At 39.4% G+C, this 21,317-nt stretch overlaps 3 protein-coding genes across 5 annotated transcripts; all 3 read right to left on the bottom strand.

Annotated features, from left to right (window-relative positions):
• Nucleotides 1-96: 96 nt before the first annotated feature.
• Nucleotides 97-7,437, bottom strand: ripk1l (receptor (TNFRSF)-interacting serine-threonine kinase 1, like). Of its 2 annotated transcripts, none has more exons than XM_068340377.1 (10): nt 6,942-7,437; nt 5,658-5,814; nt 5,357-5,494; nt 5,029-5,260; nt 4,767-4,916; nt 4,258-4,334; nt 4,045-4,120; nt 3,197-3,802; nt 2,936-3,085; nt 97-2,494 (listed from the first exon to the last, which is right to left on the bottom strand). In XM_068340377.1, the coding sequence occupies exons 1-10, from the start codon at nt 7,100-7,102 to the stop codon at nt 2,205-2,207; spliced, it is 2,037 nt and encodes a 678-aa protein (XP_068196478.1). In that variant the 5' UTR covers nt 7,103-7,437; the 3' UTR covers nt 97-2,204. The 2 variants fall into 2 exon arrangements, with proteins under 2 accessions (XP_068196478.1, XP_068196479.1); XM_068340378.1 differs by having other exon boundaries at nt 3,020-3,085.
• A 1,425-nt stretch (nt 7,438-8,862) lies between these two features.
• LOC137612224 (charged multivesicular body protein 5) lies at nt 8,863-12,997 on the bottom strand. Of its 2 annotated transcripts, XM_068340642.1 has the most exons (8): nt 12,853-12,997; nt 12,386-12,490; nt 12,258-12,304; nt 11,801-11,894; nt 11,480-11,551; nt 10,511-10,619; nt 9,829-9,944; nt 8,863-9,551 (listed from the first exon to the last, which is right to left on the bottom strand). In XM_068340642.1, the coding sequence occupies exons 1-8, from the start codon at nt 12,919-12,921 to the stop codon at nt 9,501-9,503; spliced, it is 663 nt and encodes a 220-aa protein (XP_068196743.1). In that variant the 5' UTR covers nt 12,922-12,997; the 3' UTR covers nt 8,863-9,500. The 2 variants fall into 2 exon arrangements, with proteins under 2 accessions (XP_068196743.1, XP_068196744.1); XM_068340643.1 differs by lacking the exons at nt 8,863-9,551; nt 9,829-9,944 and adding an exon at nt 9,955-10,143.
• A 5,218-nt stretch (nt 12,998-18,215) lies between these two features.
• oprk1 (opioid receptor, kappa 1) lies at nt 18,216-21,196 on the bottom strand. The gene is made up of 3 exons (XM_068340644.1): nt 20,377-21,196; nt 19,329-19,681; nt 18,216-18,754 (listed from the first exon to the last, which is right to left on the bottom strand). Exons 1-3 carry the CDS (start codon nt 20,625-20,627, stop codon nt 18,216-18,218), a joined length of 1,143 nt encoding a protein of 380 aa, XP_068196745.1. The 5' UTR covers nt 20,628-21,196.
• Between the last annotated feature and the right edge of the window lie 121 nt (nt 21,197-21,317).

The following is a 21,317-nucleotide window of genomic DNA, read 5'->3' as shown; positions in this document are numbered from 1 at the left end:
TGTGGTATGGATGAATTTGTTTTACTGTGTTTAGTGAGGAGACGGTAAAACTCACCAGATAGAGTGAACAAACGAAACAGCAGTGGTAGTTTTAATCACGTTTAATTCATTAAAATGTCTTTTCAAGGAAAACAGCACAGAGGAATATTTAACGTCCTGTCAACTGCAAACAGAGAAGTTCATGCGGATCATCCAGAAAAACAAAACACTGCTTATATTCTTGCATTCAGGAAAAATATTTTCTAAAAAATTACTTTCATGAAAAATTCAGCATTGTTATTGCATGAAGAGTTTTCTATAATCTAAATATGGCATCAGGTCAAATAATATACATTACACTTGTATATTAAAAGGGGCTGTAATTAGTGAACGCCGACTAACAAATCCGGCTGCCTGTGGGTCATTTCCTTTAAGTGATGTGAGTTAAAATCAGTCCCAGTTCCATAAACTTTTGGTTTACTGTAGACATTTCACATTAATAATACAACTGGCATCCAAAAATCTCAAAATAACAGTTTTCTTCTGGTAGGAAATGATTGTCAGTCAAAATGCAACTCCTGAAGATCTTTGTCTAAACTTCACACATGTGTTAGTGGAATATTTGCAACAACAGTGTACCAACTCATTTAGAATCATTACAGAAAACAATTTCTGACAAAGAATAAGGTACAAATATTTTTTAAAAGCTTGACAATATTTCTACTAAAAACAAAAAGTTATCCCCAGAAATAAGTGCAATTTCCTCCAGGATTATTAAAGTATCTATCTATCTAATTCATTTTTTTTGGTCGACTTTGATGTATTTCATATAACTGGACATCTGATGATTGCGTGGTATTATCAAATTTAGAAAAACGGCAATTGACTGGGCTTTTGCTTTAACAGCCTGTAACTCAAAAACATACCTGCCTCTAACAACACATGGATTCAGTACTAATATTTCTCATGAAAGGTGAAAACCAGCTCTTGTTGGTTAAGAATCTTAACATCAAATACTTTACCAAATATTCCAGTTGGCTGTTTCTGTGTAAGACAAGTGGTTCACATTATTCATGTGGCTTTGAGCCCTAATCTCAGTGATTCGAGTTATTGCAAAGATGGAAGATGAATGTAATTCAATAGACAGTGCTTATGGACCACTTTACACAATGATCTCTATACAAAGAATACATAGATTTACCCAAAATTACAATGCAATAGAAAAGCCATTATTGGAGAAACCTGAAACCTGATCATCTTGATTAGTTTAAACTGTTCAGACCTGCCAACCTATATTTTAAGTAGCATGACTGTATCACCAAAGCACTTGCTAGAGGTTTCTCAAATCTGCTCTAGGACATACAGTATATTACTGTTACACACATTTGATTCTTTAGAAAAATGAAATGATTTATTTCATAGACTGTAACTGTTACAGTATTCATAAACCTATGAATAAAACATAATATACTCAGGATTTCCAAATTATTTCAAAATAAATTAGTTTGATCAGCTTATAGACTGGAAAATGCACAATTTGGCAGGCATGCACACACATTCGCGCACACATACACTTACTGTAATTATTTATCCAGTGTTTTGAGAAGTCACGTTATACTGATACAACCCACCGACTACTTAACTTGCCAACTCAAATGCATGATGAACAAGTGAAACGGATAAATTATATAATGTGAACTGCTTAACAAAGGCTGTCAGGTCTGCATTAGTTTTAAATAAACAAGGTCGTAACTTAAATTTTTCTCATGAAACACAGCTTTTTACCTCTAAAAGCACTTCCGTCCTCCTGAAATCTGCCAAACAATTTGTGTTGCCATCATTTCTTGAAAAGACTGACTTTTGTCAATGACCACTATTTGATCCCAGAGCAGGGAGCGGTCCAACTCCTCTTCTTCTGCAGGTTAAAATGTTGCTGCCTCCTGTGTTTAGGCTTAAGAACACAATAAACCAGTTTGGACTCCAAGCCCTTCGGTTTAAGGTGACAAACATCAGTGTACTTCACGTTGATCATTCAGTTTAGTCACATCGGAGACAAGTTCCATGTAGAAACATGTGACTGTGAGCTTTGTGGTACTGTGAGTAGCCATGATATTTTTCTGTCACGTCAAATCAATAACACATAAAACGACTGACAACGTTTAAATTTTACAAACAGCAACAAAACACGGCCATCACAGGCATGAAGCCAATCAGAGGAAACTGATCTAGGAGGAAGAGCCACAGGTGTCTAATATTTTCTGGATGACATCTACCTTGATGTGGCCTTCCAGAGCTCGACACAGTTTCCCGATTGTGCAACCGATGCTTCCCTCTTTCATTTTCCAGCGATCAAGCATCTGGTGCACCATCTCCGGAAGACCATCGCGGTAACAGTCGTGCTCAATGGTCTCTATCTCCACATTGGTCAGACCCAGTCGTCGGGCGCAACGCTTCCATTTAGCACCGATGTTTTCCCTCAGCAGATCCAAGTGCTCCTCCGTCACAGCGTGGTGCTCTAAACCACCGAAAAAGATACACATTCATCAGGTAAATATTTGCTGTAACTGTTCAATGTGTTACGGTTTATGAAGCTGAGGCAACGAGTGGATTAATCGATTAGTTGATCAACAGAATATATCCTGCGACAGCATGAAAAATAAACTATGTTTCTATTAGATCTCAGCTTCAACAAGAGAATCTGATAGCAGACTGGAATCCTTTACTGTTTGCCAACATTAGTAAGCTGATAGTCAAAAGCAAAAGAATAGAATCCAGGAATTAGAAATAAGGATTTGTAATGATTTCTGTCATTTTGTAGCAATAAGATAATCTGTAGATCAATGGAAAAAGAAAACCTTCCTTGGAGCCTTGATAGAAACAATAGTAAGCTAAGGGACAACTAAACTGTATGGAAATATAACATTTGCTACATGAAAGAAATGTTTTTGTGGTTTACCATATTTCAGAATTCCTTCTTTGATGGGAGAGTTAGCTGAGACATTAGCAGGATGAGACAATAAACTATGGGATGACTCATAACCTCTGATACTCATCGTGTTGTTGCTCCCAATCTGGATCCCACTGGCATTCTGAATGAAAAGAGATCCTAGCCAAAGCCCAAAGTAAACACACTTAAATTAACACAGAGCATCCAAGTCCAAGACGTATAGATCTGAAATGTATCGGAGAAAATATCATCACACACATTTCTGTGTACCTGGATCTTGTAGCACGTTGTTCTTGGAGGGGGCGAGGAGACGTCCAGGACTGATTTCAGGAGCTGATGTATCAGATACTGGGTAAGTCGGCCATGACTGCTGTCGGTCATAGTGGGAATGTGGATGTTGCTGATTTAACTGTGGGAGTGAGGAGGTGCTGGAAGACTCTGGTAGATGGGATGGAGTGGGTGTAGAGTCACAGCCTGCAGACGAGGGTTGACACGCAACTTCTTCTTGACTAGAGGGCTGCACCGGTTCAGCTTTTGTCCAGGACTGGACAGAGGACACATAGGAGGGTCTGTCCGGTTCTGGCTGCCTTGTCACATGATCTGGTGTGTTTGGGTTTGTCAGGAAAGGACTGAAGCCGTTTTGATGGAAACAGCTGGAAGCGCCAGGTTGGTTCTCACTGTTATAGCTACCGTGTTTGTGGTACTGAAGCTCTCGCTCCAGTTTTTCCTCCAGAGCTGGAAGGCCGACAGCTGCCTTGGCATCCTCCTCAACAGACTCACCAGAGGGTTCAAAGTGAACGTCATGCAGATCCTCGATACTGGCTTCAACAGGCACGGATACATTCCTATCTGAACTCACCAACGGAGCTGGGCTATCTGAAAGATGAGGAGAAATCTTAATTAAAGTATTAAATCTTTGTCGGCGTGACTTTCCCGTCCAAATAGCAAATTTGGACAAACATCATCATGCCGACAATGAATTAAGACTTGAATTGAATCTTGAATTTTTGGGCCCCAGAAAGGAAGAAATGTCTGTCACTCCCTCCATTATTGTTGTTATCATCACATGACTGCTGCACAAAAAGACAAAAGAGACACTAAAAGCAACGTTTTCTCACCCACTGAAAAACATTCATGGGTCATTGATACAGTTTTCATCTTCTCAACAAGGTCGTCTGGGCCTTCATATGAATCCTGCATTAAACAACATGGGACACCATGATTTCAATTTTCTGAATTTTTTTCACCTGATATTTTGTTTTAATTTAAACATGACACTTGTGCACTTAAGACAATGTCACCACATCTGATACTTAAACAAATAGATTTACCCTCAGATAAAGTAAGTCGTCCTCTACTTGTGGTTCTAGATCCTCCATGTAGAAAGGCAGAAAGGCGTTGTAGCTCTCTGTGAGAAAGGAAAAGGGATAGATAGATGAGACCCACAGAATAACCTTAAATCTACTGACACCAGCTTGAATCTACTGTAAATGTTTTATTTACCATAAGCCTGGACAACTTCAAGCACTTCCTGTTTACTGTAAATTACTTCATTAATGTTGGTCTATTTATATACACTGTATATATATATATATATAAAACTGTACTTTCAGTATCAACAGCAACAATATTCTAGCCTGCAATAAAATATTTATCTTTATTATAAGATCCTGATTTACAAGCAGGCATGAAGTGAAATTTAGCCCTAAATTTTATTAAACCAACAATAATGGAAGACATTCCTGTTAAGGACCTTTGTCTTTGTTTTATATTTATGGATCTACACCAGAACCTTTAAATAAAACAAAAACACTCTTCAACATGCACATCAAACCAGCACCTTTAAATGCAGGCCGCTGCAGTGGATTGTGATCCCAGCACCTCTTCATCAGATGAATTATCTCCGAGGGCGTGTTGTCTGGGATAAGATCCTCTGCTGGTCGGTCGCCATTTCTGACACACTGGCAAATGTGGTCCTCACTCCTGGCGTCTGAACATAAACGTCTATCAACACAGGTTGTTTGGTTTTCTGCAGGCAGGTGTTCCCCATAAAACACAACATGGACAAAAACACTTGAGCATGTTTTACTATCCCAACTCACTTGCATACGGTTCTTCCTCTGTGAGGATGACCCAAACCACGATTGCAAAACTGTAGACATCAGACTTCTCAGTGGATAGGGTGTGTATGCTCTCCAGATGCTCAGGGGCCATGTAACTCAGAGTTCCAGCACCTCTTGCCCCAGTGGATTGTCCCTTACGACTCTTCCTACGAGATTCCTCCTTTGTGAGTTTGCTCCATGCTTGGCAGGTGGCCAGGCCTAGATCTGCAATCTAGGAAACACAGAAGAATCACATTTAGAATATCAGGATAGTGCAAGCCTGCTGTTAGCATCATATATGTGCCATGCCCCTTTGTGTGGGATGTGCCTTGATGTGAAAATCCTTGTCCACTAAAATGTTTTCTGGCTTGATGTCCTTGTGTATAATGTGTCTCTCTGTGAGGTAAACCATCGCTTCCAAAATCTCCAGGATGATTCTGCCCTTGATGGATATCGGCACAGAAACCTACAGCACAAATAATGACAATTTAGTTTATCATTCAGTTAATAGAAAAACAAAACAATAGGATCATTTCAGGCTGCAAACTTATGGATGAAAACTAGCGGATCTACAGAACATTGCATTAAATATGTGCAGTTGATTAATGAATGAAGTTATCCAGCCTGACCGTCTCAAGCATGACCAGCAGGTTGCCTCTGGGGATGAGCTCCATGACCAGCGAGCAGTCTCTATCCTCCATGATCACACCCAGCAACTTGACCACCCGCTCATGGTTCAGGCTTGCCATGATGCAACCCTCCTCCAGCAGAGACCTTTTATTCTCCCTGGAACGTATGATAAAAATAAATAAGTGCTGTAATCTCTTTCAAAGACACTCACAGGATATAAGAGTACAGTATTTTACACACTATAAGGCGCACTAGATTATAAGGCGCACCTTCTAGATCCTTCTAGACAAATTCCTCGTCTGTTTTCATCAAACAATGGTCTGACTCTGATTCAGTGAATGGCCTGTTCTAAAAATTTTTTTCATATATAAGGCGCACTGGATTATAAGGCACACTGTCGGTTTTTGAGAAAATTAAAGGCTTTTAGGTGCGCCTTACCGTACAAAAAATACTGTGCTTGTTTTGTGCCAATCAAATATGAGAGATTTCAAATGATCAGTCTGTCCCAACACTGGTCACAGCAGTAATCCTCCTTCTAATGGACCGGCACAACCTCCAAATGCAGGATGGCAGTCCTGTCTTCTTTCAGGGAGTGGTCCCATGGCATCTGCACATGGTTGAAGCATGTGCAAACTTGCCATTCACTAATTTAGTCTCTGTTTTTGTAGCAGTAAGATGTTCAACCTGTTTCCAAGTTGCAGCAGGGTGATAAACAGTATTGATCTTCAAATGGGACTGACTGGGTAAAAATGTTGTGGCGATTTCACTGTCAATTGCTGACAATCACAAAGCATGACCTAAATAGATAGATAGATAGATACTTTAAATGTATGCGTGAAAGCAATTTAAAATTTAAAGAAAGAGAAAATGTTCTCCAGACTGGTCCTAGTAGAGAAACGTCATAATGCACCCAAAGAAAATCCACCGCAGTTTCTGAAAAACGGATGTCTGACTTACTTCCTCATCTCACAGAACTTGATCTCTGAAGGCGGTACTTCAGACTGAAATCATTGCAGACAGCTTAGAATGGGAACTCGTCGCTGGATCTGAACATTAGTCTTACAAACAATCCAAACGAGCGACAGGTCTGTCATTAGACAGACGTCTGAGGCGCACAGGCCAGTCGCTCTGTTAATCCAGCCAACAGATTTTATTTTAAACTTCGATCAGGAAAAAGTCCGACAGGGACACATGATTCCAGTTAGCAGCAGGAAGAGGGGAATACCCAGCAGGAACCCGTACAATCACACACACACACACACACACACACACACACAACTTACTCGCTGCGAAGAGGGCCTGTGTATATAGTTTTTAACACCACCTGGCCGAGGGTAGCGTGGTAACACAGGTACACATCTCCGAACCCTCCGTAGTCCAGCGGCTCCTTTTTGATGAGATCAGTCGATCTTATGTGAAGCGAAGGCTGCAGCGCGGTGGCCATCGAAGTATCGGCCAGCAAGACTCTTATCTAAAACCCGTCTCTTGTCAGACAAGCAAATGTAAAAAACTGAAGCGATAAAATGAACGTCCGAAGGTGGAACTAAAGACCTAATAACCTTTAAGAACTGAGGGGATGGAAGTAGCGTGTGTCTGAAAGTTCCCCAAAACAAGAAAAAGTTGGAGTCCGGAAGTAGACGCTTCACTTAAAAAAAGAAAAGAAAAAAGTACATCCACTGCGCTATCAACATCAATAGCACATATAAATAGACAGTCTTTCAAACGTGCTGTACAATCAGTGCTGTGTAAAACTTTGACTGGATTTTCCGGATCTCATCAACGTTCTCTTTCAAAAGTGAAACCGGACAAGCGAACGTACGAACTACATTCAGCCTTACAAGTCGATAACAGATCAGGACGGGTAGACGTGTCCGGAGTTTGTGGTTGGGACATTGAAATGTGTTCCATAACAAAGGAAGAATTCTCGTAATAATATCAGGTGTTTCTATTCTAATTTTGATCATTTAAAGCGGGATTTTGTCTTCCAGAATTTGTTTGAACGACTTTAATTATGACGTGGGACTTTGTCGCTATCTACTGGTAGAATTCACTATGGATGGGAAAACCAACCTAAAGCATTTTGAGATTTTCCAAAGCTGCACTGCACTTTAAAAAAGTTTCTTGAAGACTTTTCACCTGAGAAGCCTCTTGGATGAGAGGTGAAGAGCCTTTAAGAAGTGTTCTTAAAGTCCAGTGGATTGATCTAAACAGCTTTGGATAACCATGACCTGGATAACTGAGAACCTACAGACATTTTGAGATTTGACCGGTTACTAGTGGAATGAATACCATCTGTCATCCGACTGACCAAATGTCAAATTAGAGAACCTATATTATATAGAAACTGATTATTTGCATGAACTTAAGCAATTAGACAAAGTGAACTTTTAAACCACAATAATTGAAAAATGAATAGTCATAAGTGTAATTCATACTTTAGATAACTAGAATGCATGCTTTAAAGTGCAAGACCAGTAATATAAGCTCTTTTTTCTGCAGGGTGACATGGTAATTTCTGTGAAAACAATACATTGAGAAGTTTTGCCTACCAGCTAGGAAACAGTGGACTAACATAATACTGCATACACAATATACTTTTAAAGGTCAGAAAGCAGGTTTATAATGTTGCCTAGTGACCTTCAGAGGTTGACAGGTGCCATTCAGTGACATGCGGTGAGGTTCATGGCTGGTGAGGCACTGATCTCATCATAGATTTACAAACATACTGTATGAACCTACAGTGTAGCTTATTCACCATTTAATTATCAACAGTGAGTGGGTTATGTTTAAAGTCTCATAGCAGAATTATTTACACGTACAACGTAACGCACAAAAACACATTTGTTTAAAAAATACGTTATGTTGTTACCTACATGTTTGTTTATATGTTACGTTTACTTATGAATGAAGTCCATGCACCGCTCCTTCTGAACAAAAACACTAATAATTATATAGTAAGGCAAGGCGAGCGGAAAACAAATGAATGGCCGCGCTTGACTGTAGATCGTAGTTTGCTGTCACTTCTTCTACGGCCGAGGAAGAAGACTCCTCGGCCGAATCCCAGGTAACCTTGATTATGGCCTTGACAGCTCTAAGGTAGCAAAGAGAAAAAGCGGAAACCTACTGAATCAAAGAGGATGTGATTGAAAACTCTTAAAGAATGAGTCACCAACCATAATCAATAAACCATAATTAAAGGTTACATCAAAACAGTTTATTTTGCATGTTCCAAATAGCCTCAGTTAGGGGTTAACAAAACTGTCAAGACAACACAAGTCTGTGTAGGTTCTCAATCATGTCAAGGTGAATCAAGAGTGAAAACAATCAACTGGACTTGCTTCAGGTTGGGTGAAGATGTTGGTCCTACAATGCATTTAGACTTGGATGTAGATCACCATAGCAGCTCACTAGAGTGAGTGGGACGAAAACCTCCTTATGAATAGCAATGAGCATAAATGGGACTTATTGTCTTGTCTGAGGGGTGAAATGCCTTCAACCAACTTAAAGCAAATCCAGTTGTTTCTTTTCTGTTCTTCTTGATTTACCTAAACCTGAATGACTGAGAACCTAAACAGAAAACTATGATGAAAATAAAACAGGAATAAATAATTACTAGATGATACTGGTAATGAACGAGACAGATGGGCATCACGCATGAGAATGACAGGGACTTAAAGAGGAGTTTTTATGTTTAAAGGCCACATGCCAGTACAGTAGTGATAACACAACCAACAAAGCTTCAAAATCGGAGTGTTCATGTCAAATATGGGTTTGCATGTACAAACGTTCCTCTACATATAAAAGTGTTTTCAGTTGTGCAGTTGTTCCTATCCATTCCTTGTTTATGTGGCGGGAATCTGTGGCAGACCAAACTCGTCCACCAAAACACCATCCTGAGAACAAAAGACAAGAACATTTAATAGCCTGTGTGAAGGAACACTCGGCCTACATTCATAAATACATCAGCTCAGAGAAGTCATCAGTGTCAGATGTCACCTCTTCAACACAGTTACAAAATGACTCCTGATTTTTGTGTCATATGTCCAACAAATATAGTGAAGTCTATGATTGAAAACGCAGCTCTGAAACCGTATGAATAGATTTGTGTAACAGGAGAAATGTATCGTTAGTTCTGACACATGAGGGACTTGAGGATTTGAAGACTGTTACCTTGTTCGTCTTGCTATCGCTGGGCATTCCTTCAGGAATAGCCGGAGCCGCCGAGGCCTCATCCAGGTAGGAGCTGTCATCATCCAGCAGCAGCTCGTCTCCCAGTGCGTCCAGCTCTGAAACCAGTTACACTGGAGTGTTTCATCACGCTACATGCTTTACACCTGCTATTACACTAGGTAATTAAATTCAGCACCAACAGTAATGTTCTTCTTCTTTTCCTTTTGGCTTTTCCCTTCAGGGCTCGCCACAACGAATCAATTGCCTCCATCTAACCCTGTCTTCTGCATCCTACCAACAGTAATGTTGCTCCCCCTAAATAAGTGATGAGACATAAAACAAGTATTTTGCCTTTGTTCACAACCTAAGGTGTGTTTCTGGTCTTATACTTGGGATGTTTTTGTTTGTTTTTAAAAAAATACTTTCAGTATTCTGTGTTTTTAATCTCTCTGTTGGACTAGTTTGGAATGTATTGATAAAAAGGGCTTCAAATAAAATAAGGATCATTGAGACAAGCACAAAACAGGATAGAGAACTTTCTACAAGCAATGGACAACCCTCAACTCTGACCTTTGTGTTTGCCGTAATTTCTTTTGTTCTAAATACTGATGACTTTATAGAAGTTCAGCTGCTCTACAAATGACAGTGCTCAGAAAGTAAATAATGACAATGAGATATACACCTGCTTCAAGGTCATCCTCATCTATGTCTGGAGTGCCATAGCTGCGACTCAGGGCCTCCTGCACTTCACTGGCGTCCTCCATCATATCCTCCAGCTGGTCCTGTAAATCCTGATTGATCGAATAGATGTGGTCACTTTCAATGAATGGTACCTAGAAACAGCTTTCATTTCAGGACAAATGTAAGAATCATTTGGCTTTAGTTTAGTGGTTAGGCAGGTCTCACAATTGGTGATTCCAAATTACATTACAGTATATCAAGAATGGCAGCTTCAGAGACTTGAACTCCAGCAAATAAATATGCATAATCCACACTAAAAGCAATGTAGATCTGAACTTCAGGCAATTCTGCTTGCAAAGTAAAAACAAAAAAATTAATATTGAAAACTTGTGTAGCCTAAACCAGTGGTCCCAAACCCCAAGGGCGCAGACCAGTGCCAATCAGTGGGTCAATTTGGTACCGGGTCGCACAAAAAAAAACGTAATTATTTCCATTTTATTTGTTGTCTGATTCTGAACGATGTTTTGTTTCGAAAAATTACGGAATTCTCTACGCCACATCTGTCTACGAGTCACTCTTGACGTATGTCAAGATGCTTGCCTCGGTCACATGGCTACCTTCTTAAAGGAGCCGATCCAGCCGGTAACACAGAATACACTACTGTACCACTGAATTGAAATTTTCACGCTGGCAAAATAAACCAAAAACAAACGTTTTTGGGAAGATTCTTTCTGAGGATACAGAAGAAGAACCTACAACATCGAAGAAAAAGAAAGTGGCAAAATACCAGTTTTTATGCTGGTCATATAATTTTATTTTGTTATATTTATCTGCCTTGTCCATGAAAATATTGTCTGTCGTTAAAGTGGTCTGTGGCTCAAAAAAGGTTTGGGACTAGTGATCTAAACCGCCAACACAGAGATGCTTGTCTATTAGCAATAATAAAAAAGTGTAGCAGTATACAACGTACATCAATCTGATCGATTTTAACATCTTTGTAAGCCTTTTTCATTTCTTTTGCCCCGATTTTCATGGCCTCCACCTGGAAAGAAAGCAAATAAAACAAAAGGTAAATTCTGATAATGATCAAAATCAAAATAACTACTGACAAATAATCCATTTTGCATCTTTTAATGCACATGCTTTTGCACAAGGAATAAGGTGTCAGTGTGAAGAGGATTTGTTCCTCACTATGCTTCTTTCTTGATTAAATGATTTGTGAGACTATAAATACATCAGCTCAAAACTAATTCAAAATACCTGGTGTTACCATATGTTGTGCATCTCTTACTGTTGTTTTGGTGTCCTTTAAAGTCTGGATTGTGTAGTTGGCCTGCTCCATGTTGAAAGACTGCTGAGATAGCTGCTCTTTTTGACCTTCATACCTAAATTCAATAACACAGTTGATTATAAAGCACCTTGTTTTGATTATGTTTTTAAAATCTCTGATGTCAAACCTACCCCTCTATTGTATATTGACAGTATATTGGCTAATACTCTTAAGCAAAGCATATAATAAGGAGATCTTCATTTTAATGAGTAATGACACGCACTACATTAGATGTTTATATTAGATGCAAACCTGCATGATGGTAACATCATATATAAATAGTGTCCACCACTTCGGTCAAGTAACACTATATACAGACCATATTGATAAACTATACATATCAGCAAATATGGACAAACAAATCTGCTGTTAAATCGAACGATATTACAAGCCATGTGAGTAGAATGGTAGCACTCACATCCTCTTCTGCTTCAGAACTCTCAGCGCCTTCTGTTTCACCATGTTCTGTGTTAAAAACAGAAATTAAAAAAATTGATATCTGATGTATTGACAATCTTCAAAACAGCTATGATTGTTGTGTTTTACCTTCGAGGGCCCATCTCTCATCTTTTTCATTTGATCCTTGTACTTCAAAAGTTCAGCATCGAGTCTGGAAATCTTCTTCTCTATGGACTCTGACCTCGCATCCACCTGAGTGACATTTACAAGCACAAGCGGATGAAGCGCTGTGAAGACGAACGATCTCCTGAACACCAAGAGACTAAAGACATTATGAAAATGCACTATTTTCACAGTGTCCGTGAAAAACGGAGCAAGATCGTTAAACAACTGTCAAAGAACTGACAGCGGTGGAGTTGCACACATTTTGCATACATTCCCAATCTAGGCCCAGAAGACAATGAACGTAGTGGTGTTAGAAAAGAAGAATTAGCTGCAGCTACACAGCTAGCTAACCAGCTTTGCTGAGCTGCCTGCTCTCCTGTGACCGTTAGCATTATTGTTGCATGAAACGTGCATTAACAACAACATATCTCAGCCTGACATGGACTCACATTCCCAATACAGTCCGACAGATTCGGAGGAGGCGCTTTCGGCTTTCCACGTCCGAATATTCTGTTCATTTTCTAAAGTATGGTGGGCCTTTAGCTTTCTAAGAACAGAGAAAGGGACCAAAGTAACGGTGAATTGTATTTACTGGCACCCGGAAGCAAGGGTTGTGACGTATAAGGTTCTGATTGGCTGGCGGAAACACATCTGACCAACGAGGACATTTACTTCTGACCCCTTGTGGTCATCAAGATGATTACAGCTTTTGTCAAAAAACAAGGACCACGCACAGATACACTACTGAAATACACAAATAGACAAAGACAAAAAAGCACACATAAATATGTAATTATAAATATATACAAAATATAAGTAGAAAAACAAGGAAAAATAGGGTCAGAGCAGACTATCTGCTGAGGAGGCTGAGGTCTTTTGGAGTGCAGGGGCCACTCCTAAGGACCTTTTATGGCACAGTAGTAGCCTCAGCTATTTTTCACGGGGTGGTCTGCTGGGGCAGCAGCATCACTGCGGCCAACAGGAAGAGACTGGACAGTCTGATTAGGAGGGCGGGTTCTGTCCTAGGATGCTCCCTCAGAGGAGGTGGTGGTGGAGAGGAGGATGACAGCCAAGCTGTCATCGATGATGAAGAACCACTCCCAGCCTCTATAGGGCACACTAAGATCACTAGAGAGCTCCTTCAGCCATAGGTTGCTTCACCCAAGATGCGTGAAGGAACGCTATCACAGGTCCTTCCTGCACACGGCCGTCAGACTGTACAGAAATCCTCCCAGCAGACCACTCAAAGAACTCAAAGAACTCAAAGAACAAAACATTCTAAATCTGGATGACCAGTGTAATCATCAGTTCTGCAGTCTGTAGTGTATAGTTTTGTAAATATAACTGTAAATTTCTGATAATATGATATATGTTAATATGTTTACAATATGTGAATATGTATATTTCATATGTTGCACATGAAATATACAGCAGACTGCTGTCACACAGCGCCTCCACAGAGAGGCTGAGGTCCTCCTCCGTGCCCCATGCCATCAGGGGGTACAATGACTCTCAGGAGGAGGGGGGGGGGTGGCGAGGTCAGCACGGGGTTGAATGGATTTAATTTAATTTTATACTGTTTATAGTTTAGTTATAGTTTAGTATATAAGTCCTGTTAATGCTGCATGTGTCTGTTAGTGTAGTGTATGTCTTGTGGTATGTCCTGTGATGTCAGTGTTTCCTTTTATCCTGTTGTTTAATCCAGTACTTATTCATGATGTAATGCCTGAGCAGTGGATATGTACAATTTCCTCCGGGATTAATAAAATATCTATCTATATATCTAGACACCACTCCAAGATGTATTGCAGAATCAAATTACATTGTACATGTAAAATAAACATAAAATATAAAACAACAATAAAAGCAACAGGGCAGCAGTTCATTAAAAAGTAGTAATAAATAAAGTGCAAAAAAGACCTGAGAAATTTGTCCAATTTCTTTGGTTTGGCTTTATTACTTCTTCATAACAAAAGGCAAATACAGCGTCACCATAGTTAGAAGTCTGTCCTCACTCCCACCAATGCAATTTATAAATGTATATAATTCATTCACTTAATCGTTATATATCTGGCCTACTATAAATTAATTCTCAGTCAATGTTGAGATTGCATAGCACATATAATGATGACAGTTAATGTACAGTGGTCTTCCCTCTCTCCCTCAGTGTAATCTTGAGAATGTTTAAAACAGCAATGAGACATTATCTTCCTTTTAACAATGAAACAATGAAACCTATTAGAGCCTTGTTAGCCACTGATGCCTGTTCCTGGAGCTGATATATATATATATATATATATATATATATATATATATATATATATATATATATATATATATATATATATATATATATATATATATATATATATATATATATATATATATATATATATATATATATATATATATATATATATATATATATATATATATATATATATATAAAAATGGCTCACTGATGCACACTGATGTGAGGGACAAAGACAGAGAAAGAGCAGAAATTTGCTCATTATGGCTGAAAGCTTCAGACAGAGTCTGACTGATTCAGTTTGTCTCTCCACTCTTTGGAGAACTCTATGACCCATTTGGCCTTTCAGCTGCTGGACAGCATTCTCAACCAAAGGAAAAAACTCTCTGTCCTTGGTACTTAAAAACAAATAGAAATCAACTTGTTTTCCACAAGCAGCACTTTGACAGTTCACGCTGTGCTGTAGATTGAGCTGATCTGTAGTGTAGATGACAGTAATTTTATTAGATCTGGAGCTGCACCTAGAACCTCTAAGCACAGGTGGCAGATAGCGCTGGTTCTATACTGCCACCTTTGATACTTTCACAAATGTTGCAGACAGGCTGGATTAATAAATGAGTGATAAAGTGCGCACAGAGGCAGAAAAACACACGCTTAAGGAATTGCAAATTCCTCTGCAAGACTGTGACACACAACAACTCATATTAAGCACAATAAACCTTGAATCTCTTCACCGAGTGCACTCACCATGGAAACACTGACTTTGTATCAAGACTGAATAGACTGCACAATCTGGAAAAAAAATCTGAAACACCAGAGATGGTTAACAAGTCTTGATATTGGGTCACATTTTATTTTAATCGAAACACACCTACACAGGAATGAAATCCATGTCCTTTATGTGTAGTTCCATTTATTATTATTATTATTATTATTATTATTATTATTATTATTATTATTATTATTATTATTATTATTATTATTATTATTATTATTATAAAACCCAAAACAAAACAACAACAACAACAATAATAATAATAATAATAATAATAATAATAATAATAATAATAATAATAATAATAATAATAATAATAATAATAATAATAATAATAATAATAATAATTGGATAGATGGATGGACAGACAGACAGACAGACAGACAGACAGACAGACAGACAGACAGACAGACAGACAGACAGACAGACAGACAGACAGATAAACAGATAGATAGATAAACACACAAGAGAAAATCACTGACAATACAGGACATATACGGCACAACGAGACTAAAAAAAGGAGAAACTAAACTAAGGAGAGAGATTTAACTAAACAATATAAGTACAAAAAGTAAAAAAGAACAGATAAGTAGGAGGCTCACTTGGTGGGCAAGGCACATTCCTCTTACATTGCAAAATACGCTATTGCCCCAATTGCACCATACATTAACAACAACAACAACAACAACAACAACAACAACAACAACAAAATAATAATAATAATAATAATAATAAATCCTTTATTAATCCCCTTAGGGAAATACCTCTTTCCATTCTAATAATCACACGAATATACTGTATACACACATATATTTTGGTACAGGCCTGTGCACACACGAGAGGCCTGTAGGCATGCAGATAATGGGAGGTAGAGCAGTGGGTAGCTCTCACATGGAGCGTGCCAAATCAGCAACTTATATAGTGGATGGTGCCTTGATCAAGGGCACCCTGGCAGTGCTCAGGAGGTGATCTTGCATCTCCCACTCACTCCAAACATTTTGGTCCACACAGACTTGAACTGGTTACACTCCTGTCCCCAGTCCAAGACCCAGTGGACGGAGCTACTGTCACTCCAACAATACAACAATAACATACAATATATGCATTTAACAATATACTCCATTGTGATTCAGCTGTGCATGTATGAAGCATGGTTTGACATTCAAAGCTTGAATCTACAGCAATATCTGACAGATTCACAGATACAATGTAGCACCATGTTACACATACAGTATATGTTAGTTCTGCGTGGGATGAATTCATTCAGTCGATTTATTAGCAGAATAAACTCATGCTGAAAACCGGCTTACAGCAACATGTCCTCGGTAAGACCTTCAGAGATAAGCCTACAACAGCATGTGCTTCCACACACATAAAGGAAAAGTGGCTTTTGCTGATCTTCAAGAAGAAGAAAAGCAAAGAACAATTAGGCAAACAAAACATTTTTCTTCTGTAACCATTGAATCATTTATTTAGACTGTTACATATTAAATGCTATACTGTAACTATCACAAGTCTTTGACTTGATCGATTCTAATTGAATTGGATGCTCCTGACTTAATTATAATAAGTAAAATAAAAATGACAATTTACAGATGGAGAACTTAAAATTCAAAAGAGTTCAAAATGATAAGTGTCACACTGAAAAAAAAACCCCTCATCATAACTTATCTGACCACAAAAACCCTGTTGTGTAGAAATGTCAAGTATTTGATATTTGACAACACAGCATGGAAATACTGCATCAGATAATTATAGTTCCAACCCTAGAAATCCAATATCTATTGGAGGAGAAAATACTGCACAGACGTTGATACCTGAGAGGTTGTGGGCTCATTGGGCACGTGAGACTCTTCAAAGATATTTATAAGGTACTAATACAGCAAAGCACCAATCTACAACTCACAAACAACACAATCTGTTACAAACAACAGCAATGATGCAGTTTGTTCTCCCAAAGTGTCAGTGAATCATATTCATCCTGTACGCAAAGCCAACCATTTAATTCACATGAAAACAGCGTTATTCGCCTTCATGTGAAGCCTTGTTAACAATCTGTTAAACAAAATATGAATATGCCACATGAGAAAATACTTTTGGATCGGTTTTGTCATCTTCTATGAAATTGATATTCAAATTTTAATACTTCGAACTCCAACTTTGTCAGAAAGGATCTTCTCAATACAAAATAAAATAACTTACTGTTACTCAACACATTTGTAGTTGCCAAACAAGCAACGAAAGATCACTCTTCTTTGACTTCAAACCAGTGAGTTTTCCACAGAAATTAATTTTTAGACTCATATGAATGTATTTTAAATAAAGTTATCAGACAGCTGAGCACAGATTTGCAGTTTTACAAATGGACTCTTTGTAAGTGGTGCACTGACATACATTTGGTGGTCAAGTGAATGTCTTCTGCAGCAGGATGGCATCTGTGTGCTATTACCTCAAAATAAATACTATAATGGAGACGTCATCAGCACAACATTGATGTTAAAGTAGCTTTTGGGCAACAATCAGTTTGAAACTTCCTGAGTCAGATCAGTTTCTTCTACCTTTTTGGATCAGTTTAGTTGGCATGTTCTGACAATGATAAAATGAGTAAGAATGCATTATCCTTGAAGTGGATATACTTTTTGGACTTGTTGTCACACTGGGTTAATAAATATCATTTCTCACTTTCTTTAGCCTAGCCCTCAGAGGGAGGTGGTGATTTGAGTCAATCCCAGGTCACTGGAGTCCTCCCAGCCCTGACGGGCCATAGAGGACGTGCCCATTGCTAGTCATATGGGCCTGGCCTGCCTCATATTTCCTCTGGTTTCTGTGGGACAGGAATGGTCCCGCAGGGTGCTCCTGACCCGACTCACACCTTGACAGTCTCCATTGGGTCGGGCACCAGGGCAGCAAAAGTCTCTGAAACACCTTTTGAAGTTCTCATCTAAGAAAGCATAGAGGATGGGGTTGAGACTGCTGTTGGTGTAGCCAAGAGCAACGCAGAAGAAATAAGCAGCCATGACAGTGGTGGTCTCAGGTATATTTCCTGATATCAACTTGACAAAGATGAAGATGTGGATGGGCGTCCAGCACACCACAAAGACCGCCACCACCACCAGTACCAGACGAGTGATCCGGCGGAGGTTGCGGTCCTTCTCACGCGAGCCTGATAGCAGGCGCACACTTTTCAGCCGCATGACCATCAGCGTGTAGCAAACAGTGATGATGATGACAGGTGCTACAAAGGCGAAGATGAAGACACAGATCTTCATCAGGGTGTCCCAGTAGATGTAGGGTTCAGGAAACTGCAGGGTACACTCTGTAGTTTCTGTTAACATGCAGTTGGCAGAAAAGTAAAATACAGAGACACGGTCATGTTTAATATTTGAGCCATAGTCAAAAAAGGTGATTATCCATCATTTGTTCATTTTAACTCAATGTTTGTGACAGCTCCTAAGACATAGTGACCTTATCACCACAGAGAGAGAAAGACCACAGTTAGATCCTTCTGCTAGATTTGGATGCTGATCGCAAACAGAGACAACACATGAGATGGTTATTGAATGAATTGTGGAATCTTTTAGACTCTGTTGTCAAGCTGTGAGGAATCCATTATATCCTTTACAGCATCATCAAGTAGTTGTGATATAGGCTCTCATCAAACCCACATTGCATCATCCTTTTTTTTAAAAATTTGAAGCGCGTTCTTTAAAGGCAATTTTTATAATTCAAGGCTACTGGACTGACAGAAATCTATATTTCACACAAAAGAGCTTAATTCCAGCTGGTTGGTCTTTTGTGTCTACATATGAGCAGAAATACTGTAAGTAGACTGGCAACGCTTACAAAGTACAAATGCTGAGTGAATATACAGTATGTGAATATATGTTAGATCAAGGTACCGTTATTGGTCTTGGTGCTGCCAAGCACCATGGCAGGGACCCCAGCAGCAGACGACAGCACCCAGATAACCAAGTTGATGATCTTGGCTTTAAGGGGTGTTCGGAAATCCAGGGCCTTGATGGGATGGCACACAGCCACGTAACGGTCCACGCTCATCATGGTCAGTGTGAAGATGCTGGTGAACATGTTGTAGTAGTCAATGGAGATGAAGACTTTGCATGCCACCTTACCAAATGGCCAGGAGTTCAGCAGGTAGTCGGCACTCTGGAAGGGCACAGTGGTGGTGACCAGAGCGTCGGCCACAGCCAGGTTGAAGATGTAGATGTTGGTGGCTGTTTTCATTTTGGTGTATCTGTTTCAGAAATATGAAAGGGGGGGGGGGGTGTCATAATTTTTCCTGTCTTTATTTTTATGGCCTTTAAAAATGTTTCACATAAACTTATTTTAAGGTATTAGTTACAAAGGCATCAGTTAAATAAAATAAAGAGATTATGAACAGATGAATGCAGCAGACAAAATACTGCATAAACATCAAGGAGACGTGGAAAATAAGTAAAATAATGGTCACTCTGTGCCCACATTATGTCCTGCTTCGTTCTAGGTTTTAAAATGTAATGCTCACAATTTAGCTCACAATTGAAAAGGTGGAGTTTGAAGGGGAAATTTTGACTAAAATCTCCTCACACCATTTTTGCCACTTTTAACACACTGTCCTCATTGGTGAAGAAAGTATTGGCTCAGAATGTAGAAATCTGTTTTGAAATTAAAAATACAATAACAGCTAAGACAAAGACAAACACAGGTGCATGACAATGAAACTAATAAATAAATAGATAAATTTAAGACAAGATTGTCCAACCGCGTCACGAATCAGTATCCTTTATTGATCTGCGATGAAAGCCGAATATTTGCGTAAAGTCTCCTTTAATTTTTTTTTTTTTTTTTTTTTACCATTATTTTGTGATAAAATTTGATTCGTTAAAACACCATCACTGGCGCGTTCACGCGTATAACAGTGGCAGATATGCTTTAAAGCTGAAAACCCACCTAACGATGACATACATCACCAAACAGTTCCCAGCTAAGCCCACCACAAACACCACCGAGTACAGCGCGACTATCATGGGAATGATGGGCGACATGGGCTCCGGATCCGCGTCCCAGGTGATGTTGGGACTGTAGGTCGACAGGTTGGATGAGCCGGGTTGCCATGTGACGTTTGGGATGCAGTCCTCCGGCTGTCCCTGTCCCTGGGGACACCGCTCTTCTCTATAGATGCGCACCACTCCGCTCTCCATGGTGCTGTCCGCTCCTGCTGGGCGTAAACTTGACGCTCAACTTGCGCTAAAATACAGTAGATCCAGACAGCTGGATCCCCCAAGACTGACAGGGAATGAAAAAAAAACCCCGCATTTCTCTGTTAGTGCAAATAGTAACTCCAGATGGAAATAACGGAGCGAACATCTCACGCTGTGAGACAGGTAAAACCACCTTACCTTTTTTTTTTCTTTTTTTTTTTCCTGCTTCCACAAAAAGTTTAAATCCAGCAACAGCGGCGTGGGAGGGCGCTCAGGCACATGCTGAAAATCAAAATGCGAGTACGGCATAAACTGTGGGTTTCTGAGTGTTTGCGGACGAGTAGAAAATGCGCTGACTGTGCCGCAGCTGCGTCCCCGAAGGTGCGCACTGGAAACCAGCGCTGCTCATCCAGTGACATCAGAGGCTCAGACAAACACATGCGGCGGGTCCCCGTCGGCTGAGAGCCTCTGAGCGTCTTGTAAGAGCTTCAATTCCGTTACCACGTGTTAACGCCCTGTTTAGATTTGCTTGGATCACTTCTGCTCAGATGCACTCCGAATAACTCTGCGGAAATTTAAAAAAAAAAAGAAAAAGGAAGAAAAAAGAAAAGAAAATATACACCCCATTCAGCCATGTGAACTTAAAAAATAGCTCTTTAAAGGTTTATTTTCCCCATGTTGGATGGGTGC

Source organism: Antennarius striatus, chromosome 18 (assembly GCF_040054535.1).
Source record: "Antennarius striatus isolate MH-2024 chromosome 18, ASM4005453v1, whole genome shotgun sequence".
In the NCBI taxonomy this organism is placed as follows: domain Eukaryota; kingdom Metazoa; phylum Chordata; class Actinopteri; order Lophiiformes; family Antennariidae; genus Antennarius; species Antennarius striatus.
This window is presented reverse-complemented; position numbering and strand designations above follow the sequence as displayed.

Bases quoted from the DNA above. Each gene is read 5' to 3' on its own strand.
- ripk1l (XM_068340377.1), bottom strand. From the start codon at position 7,102: ATGGCCACCGCGCTGCAGCCTTCGCTTCACATAAGATCGACTGATCTC. The intron at 4,917-5,028 runs GTGAGTTGGGAT...GTTTATGTTCAG, and splicing joins AGAGGAAGAACCGTATGCAA to ACGCCAGGAGTGAGGACCAC. The intron at 3,086-3,196 runs GTACACAGAAAT...GGCTTTGGCTAG, and splicing joins CAACGTGCTACAAGATCCAG to GATCTCTTTTCATTCAGAAT.
- oprk1 (XM_068340644.1), bottom strand. From the start codon at position 20,627: ATGGAGAGCGGAGTGGTGCGCATCTATAGAGAAGAGCGGTGTCCCCAG. The intron at 19,682-20,376 runs GTGGGTTTTCAG...TTTCTGAAACAG, and splicing joins GTGATGTATGTCATCGTTAG to ATACACCAAAATGAAAACAG. The intron at 18,755-19,328 runs GTACCTTGATCT...GCATGTTAACAG, and splicing joins CAGCACCAAGACCAATAACG to AAACTACAGAGTGTACCCTG.
- LOC137612224 (XM_068340642.1), bottom strand. From the start codon at position 12,921: ATGAACAGAATATTCGGACGTGGAAAGCCGAAAGCGCCTCCTCCGAAT. The intron at 12,491-12,852 runs GTGAGTCCATGT...AATGTCACTCAG, and splicing joins TGTCGGACTGTATTGGGAAT to GTGGATGCGAGGTCAGAGTC. The intron at 9,552-9,828 runs GTAACAGTCTTC...TTTTGTTCTCAG, and splicing joins GCGATAGCAAGACGAACAAG to GATGGTGTTTTGGTGGACGA.